At 43.7% G+C, this 16,073-nt stretch overlaps 1 protein-coding gene across 3 annotated transcripts in view; it reads right to left on the bottom strand.

Annotated features, from left to right (window-relative positions):
• Window positions 1–5,005: 5,005 nt before the first annotated feature.
• The window catches only part of ST7 (suppression of tumorigenicity 7), a 144,911-nt gene continuing 133,843 nt past the window's right edge, over window positions 5,006–16,073 (bottom strand). For all 3 annotated transcript variants that reach the window (XM_084514376.1, XM_084514377.1, XM_084514378.1), the window contains 3 exons: window positions 14,099–14,191; window positions 10,981–11,120; window positions 5,006–5,329 (listed from right to left, as the gene is read on the bottom strand). In XM_084514376.1, coding sequence (XP_084370502.1) covers window positions 5,234–5,329; window positions 10,981–11,120; window positions 14,099–14,191 — 329 coding nt within the window. In that variant the 3' untranslated portion in view covers window positions 5,006–5,233. The remainder of the gene's footprint in view (window positions 5,330–10,980; window positions 11,121–14,098; window positions 14,192–16,073) is intronic.

Raw genomic sequence — 16,073 nt, 5'->3', positions numbered from 1 at the left:
ACATATGTATATATCTGTACACACTTAAAGTTCGGTGGTTATGCTGGAAAGTCTGGCTCTAGGCTGGATACGCAATATTTCACATCTGATTGTCTTTAGAGGTGAGCTCTGACGAGAATTTTTATTAAAATTTAATTGTGAAATTAAATGGAGTTCACAGTATGGGCAAGGCCACGTTCTAAGCCTTAAAGAACCTAAAAGCAGCATATTATTATTTTTTGGTGTGTGTCGGGTGTTTGGGAACAATTTGTCGGGAACAATTCAGAGATCCTTTGAGTAATCTACAGATTCACCATTAGTAACACTGAAAATATTTCAGTGTTCTGGAAAAAAAAAAAACTCACTGCAAGAGAACTTCTAGGAAGTTGAATAAAAGGTAATGAAATCAGCCTCAATCACTTCTTAAGTTCAGCAGCAGCAGACAAATACACCTGAATGCTACAGTCCCATGTAAAATGTTTTGAGGTCACTGTATTAAAGGTGCTGGAACTTTTATTTTGGCAGAACAAAATATCACAAAACCTGGAGCACTACTGGCAACAACCATCAAGCTTTACCTTACATGAAAATGTAACTAAGATGTAAGTCCTTTTACTTAAGGCTTCATTTTACCTGTGCAAGAAATGATGTAGAAATAACCAATATGCTGATAGAATGCCCTTTAAAAACTCAGTTTCTCTGGACTGGGGATTTTAGCTTACTTTCATTTTACAGGGTATCTCGACTTTGTAGGGAACAGCACTTTTTGAAAGCCTGAAACCCTGAGAGGTGGCTGGTGGTGTGTGTGTTGAGTTCTTACACCAAATTGATGTCTTTGCAATATCCATTGCAATCTAAGCAGAAAACGTACAAAAGGTACCACATAGGTATGTTTAGGAACAGTCCTTGCTGCAAGGGCACAGTGATGGCTTATGGTGCACCAGGACCACCGGGGCCTTCTCTGCAAAGCTCATTTTGAGAAAGTTGGCCCCAGGCTGTATGGGTACTCGTGGTTATTCCTCCCCAGCTGTGAGCCTGGACAGGTGCCCTTCTTTGAGACGCCTGGTTACTGGTTCCTCTGCCCTGCTGAGGTCCCTCTCAATGGCAGCGACCATCTGAAGGCCCAACCACGCCGCCCCGTTTTGCACAACCTGCAAGGCTGCGCTCCCTCCTGTTGTCCAGAGCATCCCAGGACCCCCCCTTGGGAAGCACCACGAGTGACTGGCCTCCGCCTGGGTGATGGCTGCCACTTGTCACAGCTCTGAGCTCAGTGCAGCCAATCTTCGAGCCGCCTCACACCCGCTCACCTCAGCCTGCACGGCATCGCTGTGCCTAGGAGTACGCTGTGGGTGATGGCATCAAGGTAAGGTCAAGGTAAGCAACAGCCACGTGATTTCTCTTTTCATACATCCCTGCTGACTGCTCCCAGTCACCTTCCTACCCTTAGTGTTTTCAGCGTGGCTTCCAGGAGGCCATGCTCCACTACTTTTCCCAGGTGAGGCTGGCTGGCCTCTGGCTCCCGAGGCCCTTCTGTCTTCCAGGCCTCAGCAGCCTCCCCTTGCTGCCGTGTCCTCCATGAGCAGATGCAGAGTGGCCCCACCGCGACCTCAGCCAGCTGCCTCAGCACACGTGGGTGCATCCCGACGGGTCCCAGGCACTCCTGTCTGTCCTCTGTGTTTAAATGTTCCCCGTCCCAGTCCTGCACCGCGGTCAGCCTGCCTCCAGACAATCCCCTGCTCTCGAGGATCTGCAATTCCTGAGACTGGGCTCGCTATGAAGACCAAGAAGGTGGCTCTGGATGCTACTGGGACGCCTTTTCATTGTCCTTTGTCCCCAGATCCCCTGCCCCACGCAGGTGTGCGGCGGGTTGAAGTTCATATTCCATTTCAGTACCACGTCAATAAGCTGCAGCGCAGAAAAAGCCCCACCAAATCCATTTCAACAGAGACGAATCAGAATATTTTGCAGAGCAACCAGTGTGTAACAGCTGAATTGGACAATTATTTGCTTATATGTTTTGCTTTATTTGTATGAATAAAATAAAACAAACAATACGGGTCTTAATGCAGGCTTCTTGCATCTATAAGCATTTCTGCTGCCTCTTCCATGAAGAAAGCACTCCTGGGAGCGTTTGCCATTTCTTAGTGGAAGAAGAGATTGTGTAAATATTTCTCAGAAAAAGAAAGAACTTCTTTGACCTTCATCTAATTAAAAAAAAAAAAAAAAAAAAAAAAAAAGGAAGAAACAAAGAAATCAAGCAAGGCAAATTAAATTAAGTAATCCTACTGGTTGTCCTATGGAAGAAATTTTCTCATCTATTTATTCATGAAGAAAAGTGCTTTCCCTAGGCAGACAATTCAGTGTCAGAAAAAAACGCTAGATGAGGCAAAATGTTGTAGAAATTATTATTTTTTTAATATACAGTCCAGTTCCTGTTACTTGTGGTGCATGAAATAAGACCCCAGCAATGTCTCTGCAATGCCGCTAGCCAGCCAAACACTTTGGGATCGGTCCCTCACCAGTGTTTTATTCTTCAGCAAACTTTACCAGTAAAAACTTGTTCATCTCTTTTAGGAGAAATCACACCCCAAAAATCTGACTTTATTTTACCTCTTGGACACTGGGAATGACTTTTAGGACTGGTACGTTGTCATGTTAGTACCACAGCTACAGAGATTGTTGGGCTGCTTTTGTGGTGTGTTGTGTTTTTGTGTTTTTTTTTTTCCCTGAAAAAATCTCCGCATGCAGTACGTGCAACCTCCTCACCTCCCAGCCCTGCAGAATCTTCTTCGCAGATTTTAATTAGGTTTTAATTAGAAATGCAGTCCCTCATTGTCCCTACTTCTGGTCCTGTGGAGTGGCTGGGGGCTGGCAGCCAGGCCGCAGGCTGGGGGCAATTCCCCCTGCCCAGCCCCAGGCCAGGCGCTCGATGGTGGCGAGGGGGAAAAGAGCTTTAGCCAGGCTGAGCGTGCAGCCAAACTGCATGGGGGTGTCCTTAAGGAAACAAACAAAAACCAAACCAGGAGCTGTGAACATTGAGTTAAAAAGCCCCCCGCTCCGTAAGCCTTCAAACTACAGATGAGTTACTACCCGAACCAGATTTCGGAGCGCTCATCTCCGCACCGAGCCAGGGGCTTTCTATCAGGGTAATCACAGGCTGTGCTGGGCGTTTGATCTCAGCAGTGCTGAACTTCACAGGAAACATGTCAGAGGCACGAAACCCTGAGGCATCAGACTACGCCTGATGAAAAAGAAAATCCTTTGTCTGACTTGCCTGGTCTCTCAGATGCCTAGAAGAATAATTAAGGCAGAAAGATGCTTTCTAGATAAAAACCATAGCTCATTACTGCCTATAAAGGAGATGGATAGTAGAAATAATAATCGCATAAAGGTATTTTTGAGCTCCTCTAAGTTCCCCGGAGTTCAAGGGAAGGCTCTGGTTGTTCCAAGGAATTAAGCATTCTTTTTTTGTCACACAGATTGGTGCAGGTAATAAGTCCCACACAGCTACTGTCACGTTAGCTCTTCCTCCAACAGCAGGCCAAGCTCGTACCTCAGCTGCTGATAGACATCTGCACACAGCTACACATACGCTGGCGTGCAAGCACATTTATATATTCAACCACAGCAATTTGTTCTTATGAAATGTATGGCATATTTAAATCAACTTTGAAAGGTGTTTAAGGTGGCTGGGAGTAAGCGACACAAAGCTACATGGGGCAACAAGAGCCAACAAGGGCAAAGCAACCAAAGGCTGGCCGAGCCTGATCTTTCTGATTTGACAGCACGGTTGTGAGTCAAATGAATAAAATTATCCTCAGTTTTACCCCTGGAGATGCCCAGGAGTGCCTGCTTTACAGGTATTCCCTTGTGGATGCTTTAGCAATTCAGGTGCAATGCTGAGAACATAAACATTGCTCCACTTCACATTTCCACTCCTTGTCCTCCACCTGTAATCATTTGCCACATCCCACACTGGGTGTAAGCCACACTATTTTCAACACGACCGTGAGCTGCTTTGCAGGACTAATGGCTTGAGATGAAAAACCTGCACGGAAGCCCCCAGGTGCCACAGGGCGCCAGCTCTGGGCTCTCTGCTCCTCTGCGTTCATCCCGGGTCTCATTCTTACAACCCATCGCTCCTGGCGCGGGGCTGGCGCTTTGCTCCTTGCACAGCAGCTGTTGCTTTAATGCAGCACCACTGCTCGCCTGCACAAAAACCTGCTCCTGCACAGAGCAGCCTACCTGTGGTCAAAAGGGCAAAAACTAAAGTAACTCACTTGTTCCTGATGATACTTTCCCCTAATAGCAACACCAATAACAGGAGGTTTGTCTTTGCTCACTAATTTCCTCATTGATAAACGAATTTCTCTCCTGCTAATCACAGTCCCTGAAATTGCTCAGCATTTTTAAAGCCATAGCAGTGCCCCGTGCCATGTTGTACATTTCTAAGTTGGGCTGGCGAAGTTGCCTTTCTTTCCCCACTGCCTGAGATTAACGCTCCCTCATCTGGGAGGCAAGATGAATAGAAATCCTTGAGGCATCTCTAAGGGTGCACTTTCAGTTTCTGACAGCAGGGACTACCTGCTTCAACTTCCAGGTCAAATTATTCATATTAGAGCTGGCCTCATGGCAGAGGTGTCTGCGGGACGTTCCCACCTCCAGCAGTAAGTTACACACAAATCCTTTGTCTGCAGGGATGGGAATCAGAAGCCCGATGCACCACTAAAACCACCCAGAGAGCTGACATTGTCTCAAGCAAGAGATGAAAGCTGCTCGAAGCAGGAGCTGTACATGCCGAGAAGCCTGGCCTAGGCCATCTGCAGTGGTGAGGGCTTCACCCCGGCTGAACTCTGCAACAAGAGGCAGCGATTCTGCTGCTTTCAGCTGTGGGGCTGCTCGTGTCTCTTCATTAACCGAGCGGGAAGCCAAGCCCTGGTTGTGGTGAGGCAGACACAGCACCCAGATGTGGAAGAACACAAAGTACAGTCTGAACTTTGAAGAATAAGCCAGAAGACAGCGATGCTGCAATACACAAAAAGTTTATTTTTAAGTTTGTCTTTTCTGAAGGCAAAATATAATAGAACCTAACATCAATGTATTTTGTACAACAAAACAGTTTTCATATGAGAACAGACAATCCATGAAGAGTTTTTAAGTCTTAGAACTGCTTCCCTTTTTATCATGCTTTCTTGTGGTCAACAAAAAGTTGGCACAGAAGACGTCATGGCAGTCAGTCCGTGGGTGTGCTCCCTCAGATCCTCGTCAGCTGGTGCCACAGGCTGGAGGGCAGGATGCTTTCCACTTTTTCCATCACAAAATTTAAAGGGGCAAAGAGGGTGCTGAGAAACTGCAAAAAAACAGATACATGTTCAGGGCAAAATCCAGGACATGATACGCATCAGGAGAAAGCTGTCTGACGTGACAAACTCTCGCTGCTTGCTTCTGTAAAACTCTCTGGCATCATAGAAATGAAGCAATTCTCGCATAAAGCCTTTCTGCCAAATTCTGAGCCTTACACGTGTACAGATTTCTGGATTTTGCAGTCAGGCAAGGAAGAGCCCCGTTTCTACAAAGATCAAAGTGATGAACTACAGAAGTTTCCACAAGTCTAACATCCTGGACCAAGGCACACACTGAAGCCACTAAAAGCTCAAACCAAATCCTACTGAAGTGAAATAGGCTTCATTGCACTGATTTTATTTACAACTACTTAATAATACAATTATTTATTTTATTTCATATTACACTTATTTCAAATTACACTAATTTTAACTCATCTTTGCACATCCCATGGAGGTATTCTGGAGCCCTACGCATGTGTGAGAGAATCCCACGATGTGCAGAGTCGGCTGCCTCGAGACTCTGAGCCCTGTGCCTTCTCACCGTTTTGGCTGATGCGACTTTGCCAGAAACAAACAGCTCTGCGTGGAACTGAGCAGCACGGAGCTGCACCAGATTTGTGTTTCAGTTACTGCTGCGCAGTCAGCACAAGGCACAAACTCTGCTTACTACCCTGGCGTGTCTATTCAGTCTCCTTCGGAGGTCAGTGTTAAAGCCGATCTGGTGCTGGATGTGTTCTCCTTTTGCCCATAAGAAGTCTCTCTCTTGACAAAACGAGGGCATCAGACAATACACGACACACAAACACTCTTTTTAATGTTCTGAATTCAGTCCATGCATTTTAAAGGCAACAGGGAGCACTGAAACTCGTTTTTCCCTTCTTGGACACATTTGCATACAATGCACACCCTGCATCACCGTCAACTTGTGCCTCATGGAAGAATCAGGTAGGGCCATCGCTGGTATAGAGATTTTGTCACAAGCACAGGTCAGAGAAGAAGCCTTTCCTACCTGCAGCCGAACAGAGTGTTGCAGCTGTAGCCCTACGTACCAGCTGTCAAGCTATTGGCATGAATCAAAGCTGGATGAACGCAGCGCTGACCTCCCTCATCTCAGAGTTTGCCATTCCTGCTCCCAGTGGCTCGCCCAAGTACAACCATTCCCCTGGTTAAGCTGGGAACTGTTCCAACACATCCCGTAAATTTTGAAGCATGCAAAAAGCTCATCAGAGGCCAACTTCTGCTCTTTGTGCAGCACTTCATCTAAGTGGTAGTCTTGCACCAGCACACGTACGTGGATAACACTCAGCTTTGTGACCAGTGCTAATTGCCTACTTGTTAAATCAATTAAGCCTCATTTGCCTGATGGTAAATTTTATTGCAATTCACAGATTTTGTGTTCCTGAAGTAGTCGATTACATCCCGTAACAAAGATTCTGGAGCAGAGATGAGCTACGTCTTTTCCACCTGGCAAATCAGCTGGTTTACAAAGGATAACTGAATTCATGGCTACCAAAGCCTGGCTCCACTGAAGTCCGAGCAAAACCCCTGCTGACAGCAAGTGGTTCAGGATGCCACCTACTCTCTTCTTCGAGCCCACGTAAATGGGGTGCGCTGAGGCTGTCCCAGGGGCGATCTTAAAGTCTCCTCTCCTTCTAAAGTGCTGATGTTTGCCTCCTGCCTTCTCCTTGCTAACCCCTGCTCTTCCACGATATTCTCGCTCACCAGGCACAAGCAGCCCGTCTCTCACAGAGCCAGCTAAAACCCTGACCCCACAGCTCAGTTTCTCTTCTCACAGGTAACAAAGAACCCATTTCCTGGCCCTGAAAGTTGCAGGACACAAAGGGCTCCTCTCAGCTGACAGCGTGGTTGGTGCAAGGCCTGGTAGCCAGCCACCAGGCTGCTGGAGCAGGGCATGGTGTGAGGCCCTTGGAAAACTGGTGCTCCTGTGCTCCTGCCCTCCAGCAGCTCTGGCAGCTGCCTATCCGGCTGGTTTGCCAACCAGGAGGGCTCAGTCTGCATCACACATTTTTGTTTTAATGTTTTTTGCTCTTCCCTTCGGTCCTGCCTTTTCTTTCCCCACACAGAACAGAAAAAACAGGAATTTGAGGTGGCAGAGCTGGCGATGGGAGACCTGTAAAAGTTTGCTATCGTTATTTTGTATCGTTATATTGCTGCCATGTTACGAAGGAGCTGCATTTAGATATTGTTATATTTCTGCATGACGATGAAGACTTTCAAACGCATTTACACTGTGCAATTCCATCCAAGCCATGCAATCAGGAATTTGTTTTGCTTGTATTCATGTCCAAAATCATGTATTCAACCTCCAAAAGCCTCATTAGAAAGTCTAGCAAAACTAAAAGCATAAGCTAAGAACGTGCTTCTCCTAACCAAGCAAAAATGGTCAGAGCTGTTGTCACTTTCAAGTTACTTACGCTCAGGCTGACAAAACACTCGAATGGGAGAACTGGATTCTTCTCATTTCTGCATGGGAAGAGCCAGGCCTACTTCCAGGTGCAACCTGACCAACTTGGCTGGATGCATTGGGAATATCTGCACTTGCTGCTCACCTGGCAGGCAGCGCTCAGAGCAGGTTGTGGCTCCAAAACACGGGGTGCACTGATGGGGTTTGGTGAACTCCTGTGAGCCTTTGTCAACCTCCGAGAAGAGGAAAACAGCTTTAAAATGCCTTGGACTTCTGCATCCAGTGGTGTAACACAGGCTGCTCAAAGGCACTGCCACAGAGGCACAGCCTCACACAGGGAGGTCCTCAGCACTCAGGGGCTTTCTCTGCCTTGGGGAGTCTGTCACTGCCGGATTCATACCTGTGGTCCTAGGACAGCCAGCTAGCTGACGTGGGGGTCTTTCCATGAGAAAATCAGTTTTCTCTAAGTACAGATGATCAAGACTTCTGTGCAAATTGAATTTTACCTTGAAATTGTATGGACATGCCTAGTACCACTGGATTTAGTTCCCATTGTAACCAGCATTTCTCCTTTAGCTCTGCAAACAACAGAATCCATGAGGCCTGGTCTCACCATGCATGTGGACTCCCACCTTTAGTAATGCCTCAGAACTCAGGTGGCAACCCCTCCTGGTGGTACCACTCTTCCTCTTTCAGCCAGATGCCCATTTTCACAAAATTGTGCCATAACACCACATCTTTGGGACCCCCACATGTCAGATTTGACCATAACTGACCAACTGGCCAGCAGTTAGTAGAATGGATGGAACAGATGGGGTTAGAAAATGTCACTTCTGTGATTTATTTCCTTTGCTCTCTCTCCTTCTTCCTTCCCTCTTGACATACAAGATTAAATGCTGTTATTAACACAGTTCGCACCTAGATTTGTTGCAGACTAATTCATGAAATGGAGTAGATATCCACATATGGGGTGGTCTCCACAGGTTTTTCACAAATCTGTATGTATGCCAAATCAGTCTGGAGTGCCAGGACAGTGAGAGCGTGTGGGTTAACGGGCTATGGGAGAAGTGCAACAAGCTGCTTCCTGGAGAACAGGTCAAAGCCAATTCCCAACGCCCACTCATGCTAACTTAGTTAGTGTTTGTGAAATACAACAAATATCGACTTACAGTAACATAAGCCTGGGCTGTGATGATGATATTACATCTGTGAAACGCTTTTGGGACTGGGAGGCATGGAGAAAGAATAATCTTGTCCCATTAAACCACAGTTTCGTGCTGTTTGTAACAGAACACAAGGCAATGAGCACTGACCATGCAGGCGTAGGTAACTCAATGCATGTAGCTACAGCAACAGTCAACACATCCATCTTTGAGTTATTTATGAAACTATCTTCCCTAAAACTGAAAGGGACAAGCTATGGCTGGTCAACCTTTTCTTTTCTGTCCTGACACAGCCACATTTCAAAGAGATGGCTGCCGTGATTTTCTTCAGTCCCGTATACCTGAGCTACTTCTCCCAGAGGAGATACCAGAACGAGCCGTCTGAAGCAAAGCCTTTTTGTGAGTCACTGAGGGAACGTCACAGGCCTGGATTCTGCCCTTCCTATGTACAACACGAGCTGTGGTGTCTGTTCTATTAGTTTAACACCAACGGCAGCTGCACTTACACATCAAGGAAGCAGATCCTTCTAGAGAGACTCCGCTCCCCAAATGGCCTTGGAGCCTGGAGGCTCCACAAAACTGAGAAACAATTACTAACATCACCATTAAACTTCTGATGTTTCTGTCCGATTGCACTCAGTAACCACAGCCAGGTGAGTTAAGCTCACACAAACACGCTACCAATTTTCTCCAGCTCCAGCAGCTCACTGCCTGCAGTGGGCACACTCAGTGCAAAACCTCATCGTGCTGCATGCTTGACATCCGCCCTTTGTTGAGGATACAGGGCTGACGAGCACAGGGACAAGTCTAACAGGGAGAGATTTCATCTCATTAACTGGCAGCATCAGAAAACTGAAGATGACACCGAAAGAGCCCCCAAACAAGGGTCACACATTGCAAAGACGGAATGGAAAAACAAACAAAAACGCTTAACAAAGAAGCTTCGGAACATATGCCTGAGCTGCACAATTACTGTCCACCAAATAGAAACAAGAGAAAAGAATAGCATTTCAGATAGTCTTCAGCACTTTTTACTGATAGAAGTGGTATCTTTTGCTACAGCTTAACTTATTGTCTGTCTTCTAGAACTAATGAAGCAAAATTATTGACGCTAGAGCCATTGCTGTACCAGACATCCATCACTCACAAGCCTTGTGGAAGACCTGGTTCACTTGCAAAGGGAGCTTGAGAAAGTATTTGCAGTCTGGAATTTGACAAAGCCATTCAGCCTAGTTTTCTTCACCCCTGACCCCTCAAAGTCAAAAGCAACAAAGCCACAACACCCACATCAGGTATAAATATATTTGAGAAAACATATTCTTACAGAGGATAGCCAGCATTTCCTGGAAGAGCACACAGTTTTTTGATCATCTTGGAACTGTTCTGGAATGTGTGTTTTGTTGTTGTTGTTGTTGTTGTTTGTTTGTTTGTTTTCATATCCTAGAACACCAGAACAATGATGTTCTTGGCTTTGAAATGAAAAAAAAGTATGTGAACAGTTCGTGGCCTTTCCCCCTCAGCCTCCAACTCTTATTAATCCTTAGTGGGTTACAGAAGCAGAATTAGCACAGACTTCCCTGGATACAGTTAAGAGAAGTTATGAGGGAAACACTGATGGTACTTGTTTCATGGGGAAAGAACAGAGAAATTTCCCCTCGTTAACAGCAGACTGCTTCTGCTCATTCTAAGAGTTTTCATTGCACTGGGAAGCATGGTGCAGTCATTAATGGCTCTACACTAAAAAGAGGAGTTCTGCAAACCATAATTAGTTTATTTTATTGGATTATGTACATGAACACAGATATTACGTTGTCCAACCGAGACCTTTTTTGGCAAAATCACAAGAGATGTAACCTAACCAAAGAGCCATGTAAACCCAAGAAGACAGTAGTGTGTTTCACTGATTAAAACCCTTAAGAGTTGTTCAATGTCCCTGCTCAGACATCTCGTGATGTTTTATTTATATTAGTGAATGTGCAGATGTTTAGTGCTCAGCAATATTTCTCTCAGCTCTTCCTGTATCTGTGTCTTTAGTTACCAGAAGAGAGCAACAGCAGGGAATACTCACAGCTTTTGCGAAGACCCCCATAAGCTCTGGGAACTGATGTGTCAAGAGGGCTAGCATGGCTGTGAAAGAACAGAGTCCAGCAGTGAAGAGGATGAAGAAGGGAAGCTCTTTCTTGGGGTAAACTGAAACTTCATGAAATGCTGTAGAAAAAAGAGGGAAGGAGAGGGCATTGAATGTAAAAACAAACAACATTCTTACGTGGTTTTAAACAGTCATAGACACCCAAAGACGCTTTTGAAGAAACATACAGAAGATCTGAAACATCTTAGGCCAATGCTATTGTTGTGTCAGCTGTCTTATTGCCAAGTAATTCTGATCTCAAGATCCTATCTACCTTACTCTGACCTACCTAGAAAACTACTTTTGCCTTCCTTGTGTCAGAGCTAGCTGTAATGCAACTATGCAACCACTAACCCCAGAAAAATTACCTACAAATAAAATGGCCATTTTTTTCTGCAGACCACTGACTAGCCATATGGCTGCATGTTTGCTAATGCTGATAAACACTGGGTGCAGAAACGTGCACCTGGGAGCAGCAGTGGGAGCAGTCTTTCAGCAGCCGCATGGTTGTGGATTGGTTTAAGCAGGTTGTAAAACTACCTTCATTGTAACAGTAAATTCTGGGGGTTACATGTGCAGAACCAAGAAATGCTATCCTAATTGTAGGACACACAAACACATATTTTCAATTCCCAATTTTCACAATTCTTTGTATCCTTGTAACAATGCAACAGCTTTTGAAAGTTTTGAAAAATGAACTTTAACAGTGAAATTTTAACCTATTTGTTAGTATATACTAAAAGGAATGCAAGAATTTCCTTGACTCTGGTTATTAAAAAATTGCTCACTGGGCTTTGGAGGAAGCAGCAGAGACAATAATTACAGGGTCGGAGGAGGACAAGCAGCACTCTACTAGAAGATTATATTCCTTAAACCTTTATGGTGGCTCTGATTCAAGGTGAAAATCTGTCTGGGTTGGCAAAACGTTTGGTGAACTCTTGTCTGCCTGCTTCACTCATTCACTCCATAGTTTGGAGTTACAACCAAGATACATGCAAACTTTGAAATATTTTTTTCTGGTACAAGACCAACCTCAAAGCTTCCCGTATACCGAAATCCCCTGACTATTTATACGCACACAAGACATTACTCTTCCATTTTGCCTAGTTTCTTCGCTTCAGTGATCAGGTCTCATCTCACCACACGTGCAGGCAACATAAGCACAGGGCAATCCAGCAGCATGGCAGAGCAATATGACTGAGCTCCTCCAGGGTGGAGTGCTTTCCAATACAAACAGTAGGAATTCTTAAGATTTTAAATTTAAATATTATAAACCCAAAACATGTTTAATTTAGGGTTTTGTATTATTATTTAAAAAAAAAAAAAAAAAAAAACAAAGACATAATTTGCAATTTTTATGTCGACAATTTCTGGTGTGCAGTTGTTTGCATGTGCCTTTGACACGGCCTCAAACTTCTTTTTCTTGTGTGTTATCAAGTCATGGCTAAAGTTATGCGATCGGTATTTTTAATTGGAATAGCCTCTCAGAACTCAGTGCTCTGGTATCACTCCAGCTGACTCTCCTTTGAATCGCAAGCAATTAAAGGGTGTGGACAGGTACGACAAACCGCTTTAACCCATCTGTGTCTGTCACAGTACATTAAACCCTTCCCTACTCAAAACCAAGAGATTTTGCAGTGAAATGCATTTCCCATAACTGCAGGAACAACACATGACTATCCGAGTATGTTGTTAAAGAGTCCCTTGCTTCTAACATCTGACAGGAAAAAATCATTGTGCATCTAGAACGAGAGTGCTGAACTATTCTGCATGACTTTGTCATTCCTGCATCTCCTGACACTCCACCCTCCCCAGTTCAGTATCCCTCCGAGTAAAGCATGCAGAGCACTCGAAGAGGTGTTGTTATAATTAGGGTGATTCTAATGGGGTGGGGAGATACTGTCGGTTGCCAAGGATTTCTGTGTAATATCAGTGAGAATGCGCTGTGAAGGAGAGCCTCACAGTGAGCGTACTGTAGCCATCTTATTCTCACCTCATGTTTACCCAGGCTCATTAAAAGTGGTGATACATTTTTTAGCCCAAAGGAGAGAGGTCATGAATGAAAGACTACAAAGAGCACAAATGCCCTCAAAAGCAGCATTCCCTCAAAACCAGCATTCCCAGCAGAAGCAGGCTGAGTTTTACTTTTTTCAAAGATTTCTCTTTATTGCTTCATCCGAATAGAGACAGTGAGAGAGGGATCTCCTTCCTTGGATCAACCTGTGTTTGTCTCCTCTGCACTTGTGCGTGTCCCATGTGTGCTCACAGATCCCACTGCCTTTGGTGAGAAAACATGTGGGACCGAAGCCTAACTGTATACAAGGCTGGCTGCTTCAGCTCTTCCTCTGCATTCTTGTGCTCCCCTGCACGCACCGCAAGCAGTCCCGTTTGCTTGTTCTAAAACTCTTCCCCAGGGCTGGATCTGTCTTTATAGCTGTATCTTGCAGAGCACTGGGAACACTGCTGGCACTTAGCTAATACATACCATAAACATATATGATAAATGACTGAGATATTTTCACATCAATCTCTTTATAATAGCACACACATCATTACATGAAGAAAACCCTTTCTTGTTATTTTGGACGGCTTTTCAGAAAACGTCAAAATAACCTGTCAGAATAACAGCTGCATTAATGATCCAGCCGTCCTCAGGCAGGTTTGATCTTGCCTTGGAATTAAGTAGCTAGTGTGTCTGCACAAGACTAACATGGCTGTGCAACTGTGCTCTTGGTTTGATGTGTTGTTATCCTAGATAAAAGATCAGACATATTTTCCACTGTCTTGGCAAGAGAGAAGCAGCGAGATCTAACAGATTTATATCTCCTCAGTAATCTCACTCCCTATCTCCATGCTGTTGACAACAATAAAGATAGCTAATCATCATGAACTATGGCTAGGAACTGCCTTTTAAACAATCAAGTGAGCTCCAGAGACTTGCTGTCAACTGCTTACTCCAATCCAGCACATTCAATTTAAAGAGCATCAGTAGCAATCGGTATGGTGAGACTCACGTAAACACTTCTTTGATGCCAACAATAAGAAAAGTGCAACGTACATGGTAGTAGTTCTCTATCTGCAGTTTCTGTACAAATAGGGTAAGGGTAGAAAAGATGTCCTTTTTCCAGTGGATAGGGGATCATTCTGAAAGCTGGAAAGAAAACAACACCATGCATGAATTACCATGAGCGTGGCAGTCACCAAAGACATTTAACTCCATTGACAATTTTGAAAAACAAACACAGAAAAAGTAAAATGTTTATATGTGGTTACAAACAGTTTATATATTGATAAATGAAATGCCAAAATATAAATCTACACTTAGCTTTTGATACTGAAAACAGTTTACTTTTATTCTTGGGAGTGTCAAGTGAGACCATGTTGCAGCTATGTACACAAATGTTTGCACGATCATGGCCTGACATACTTTAACAATTCTATGGCCAAATTTAAACATTTTGTCTTTGACTTTCATGCCCCAGAATTTTTAAATTTCAGGGAAAGAACCGTATCTGATATAACAGGTGTAGCCTGCAAAAACGAACAAACAAGCTTGTGAATTTTGGCCAATCCTTGCAATCTCTGTGCATCAGGCATACTAAAAGTTGCATGGAAAAAAGCCCACTACCAGCCGCAGTGATTTACCCATCACACTCCAGCAATACAGGTAACGTGGATGAGTCAAGCCCAGAGAACCAGTTTTCCATCACAGTCACGTTTTCATTTTGTATTTGGCAATCAAAGATTAATATCGAATTATTAAAACCAGGTTCCTCAAATACATTCTTTTTAAACGCACCAGATAAAGTCAGGTTTCTGATATAAATCTTCAGGTCGTGGATAAAATAATACTTAATCCTACATGCTTTTAAATTTGAAAATAATAACGCAGAGGGAGGGAGATGGATTACTAAATCTGGCCTGTGGTGATGTCATAGGCCATCTGAGTTATGCTCATGTGGTTTATGGAAACACCAGTACACTTGACTGAATTATAGTTCTGCAATCAATGCCTCCTTTTCCATTATCCTATATATTATTCTCACTGTTAAAATGTCATCAACGTGTTATTCTCACTGTCCCTATGAACATCAGTCACTGAAGCAATATTTTCCTCACCAGATGTCCTAGAAGCACTGTGTATTTTAGATATTAGGTGCTGCCCACCCCCACGCAATAATATTCCATTATCTCTTGCTCTAAGGCAACTGAGGAATTGGTTTAAAATACACAATACCCCAACGTTTTCAGCTGTGCACACTGCATTTGAAATAATATTAGCTGTAATTTTTGTGCAATTGTGTGTTAATTTTTGATTACGTTTAAAGCAATAGCACAGGAGTCAGAAATCCTCAAAGCAGAATAACAATTAGCCAGTATAACTTCAGCTACTGTGGTATTTCTTCTTGTATTTGAGAGTATTTGAATATTGTTTAAAAATAAAAACATTACACATTAAATTTCAAGACTTGGAATGCAGCCATTCTATATTACAGGTGTATGACTATCTGCATCTACATAACACACTGCTTTTTGGGAGATTGCTACGATAAATCATTATAAATTTTTCTCTGTTGTCAGAGACTTCTTACACTGAGATCGAAAAAAAAGATATTCCGTGCCCCTGCTCTTTGTAAATCAAAGACTCATGTTTCTAAGTGTTTCTGCAAAGTACAACTACCTACCTAATAATTATTTTCTATGTGAGGAAGTCCAAAAGACTGTTGAATTACCAAGACCCTTTTCAAAAGAACCTAGAAACCTCTTCATGCAATGTATCCTCTAGGAGAAGTCCTAGTATGATTTTCTTTAATGTCAGAACATGATCTGCATCAGGAGACAACGAATTTGAATCTCAACCTCAATAGCACTATTAAGAAGAAATGCATTTGCATACAATCTTGGAATGATTCTCAGATTTTGTTGGACAGGTGGTATTCTTTCAAGGTCTTCTTAGTGTATAAAGAGTGTCTTTACGGACACAACCATGCTTTTTACTTGCAAGCTGCTTTAAAAATATTGAATTAACTATA

The sequence above is a fragment of the Aythya ferina genome, assembly GCF_964211825.1.
Source record: "Aythya ferina genome assembly, chromosome: 1".
Taxonomy (NCBI): Eukaryota; Metazoa; Chordata; class Aves; order Anseriformes; family Anatidae; genus Aythya; species Aythya ferina.
This window is presented reverse-complemented; position numbering and strand designations above follow the sequence as displayed.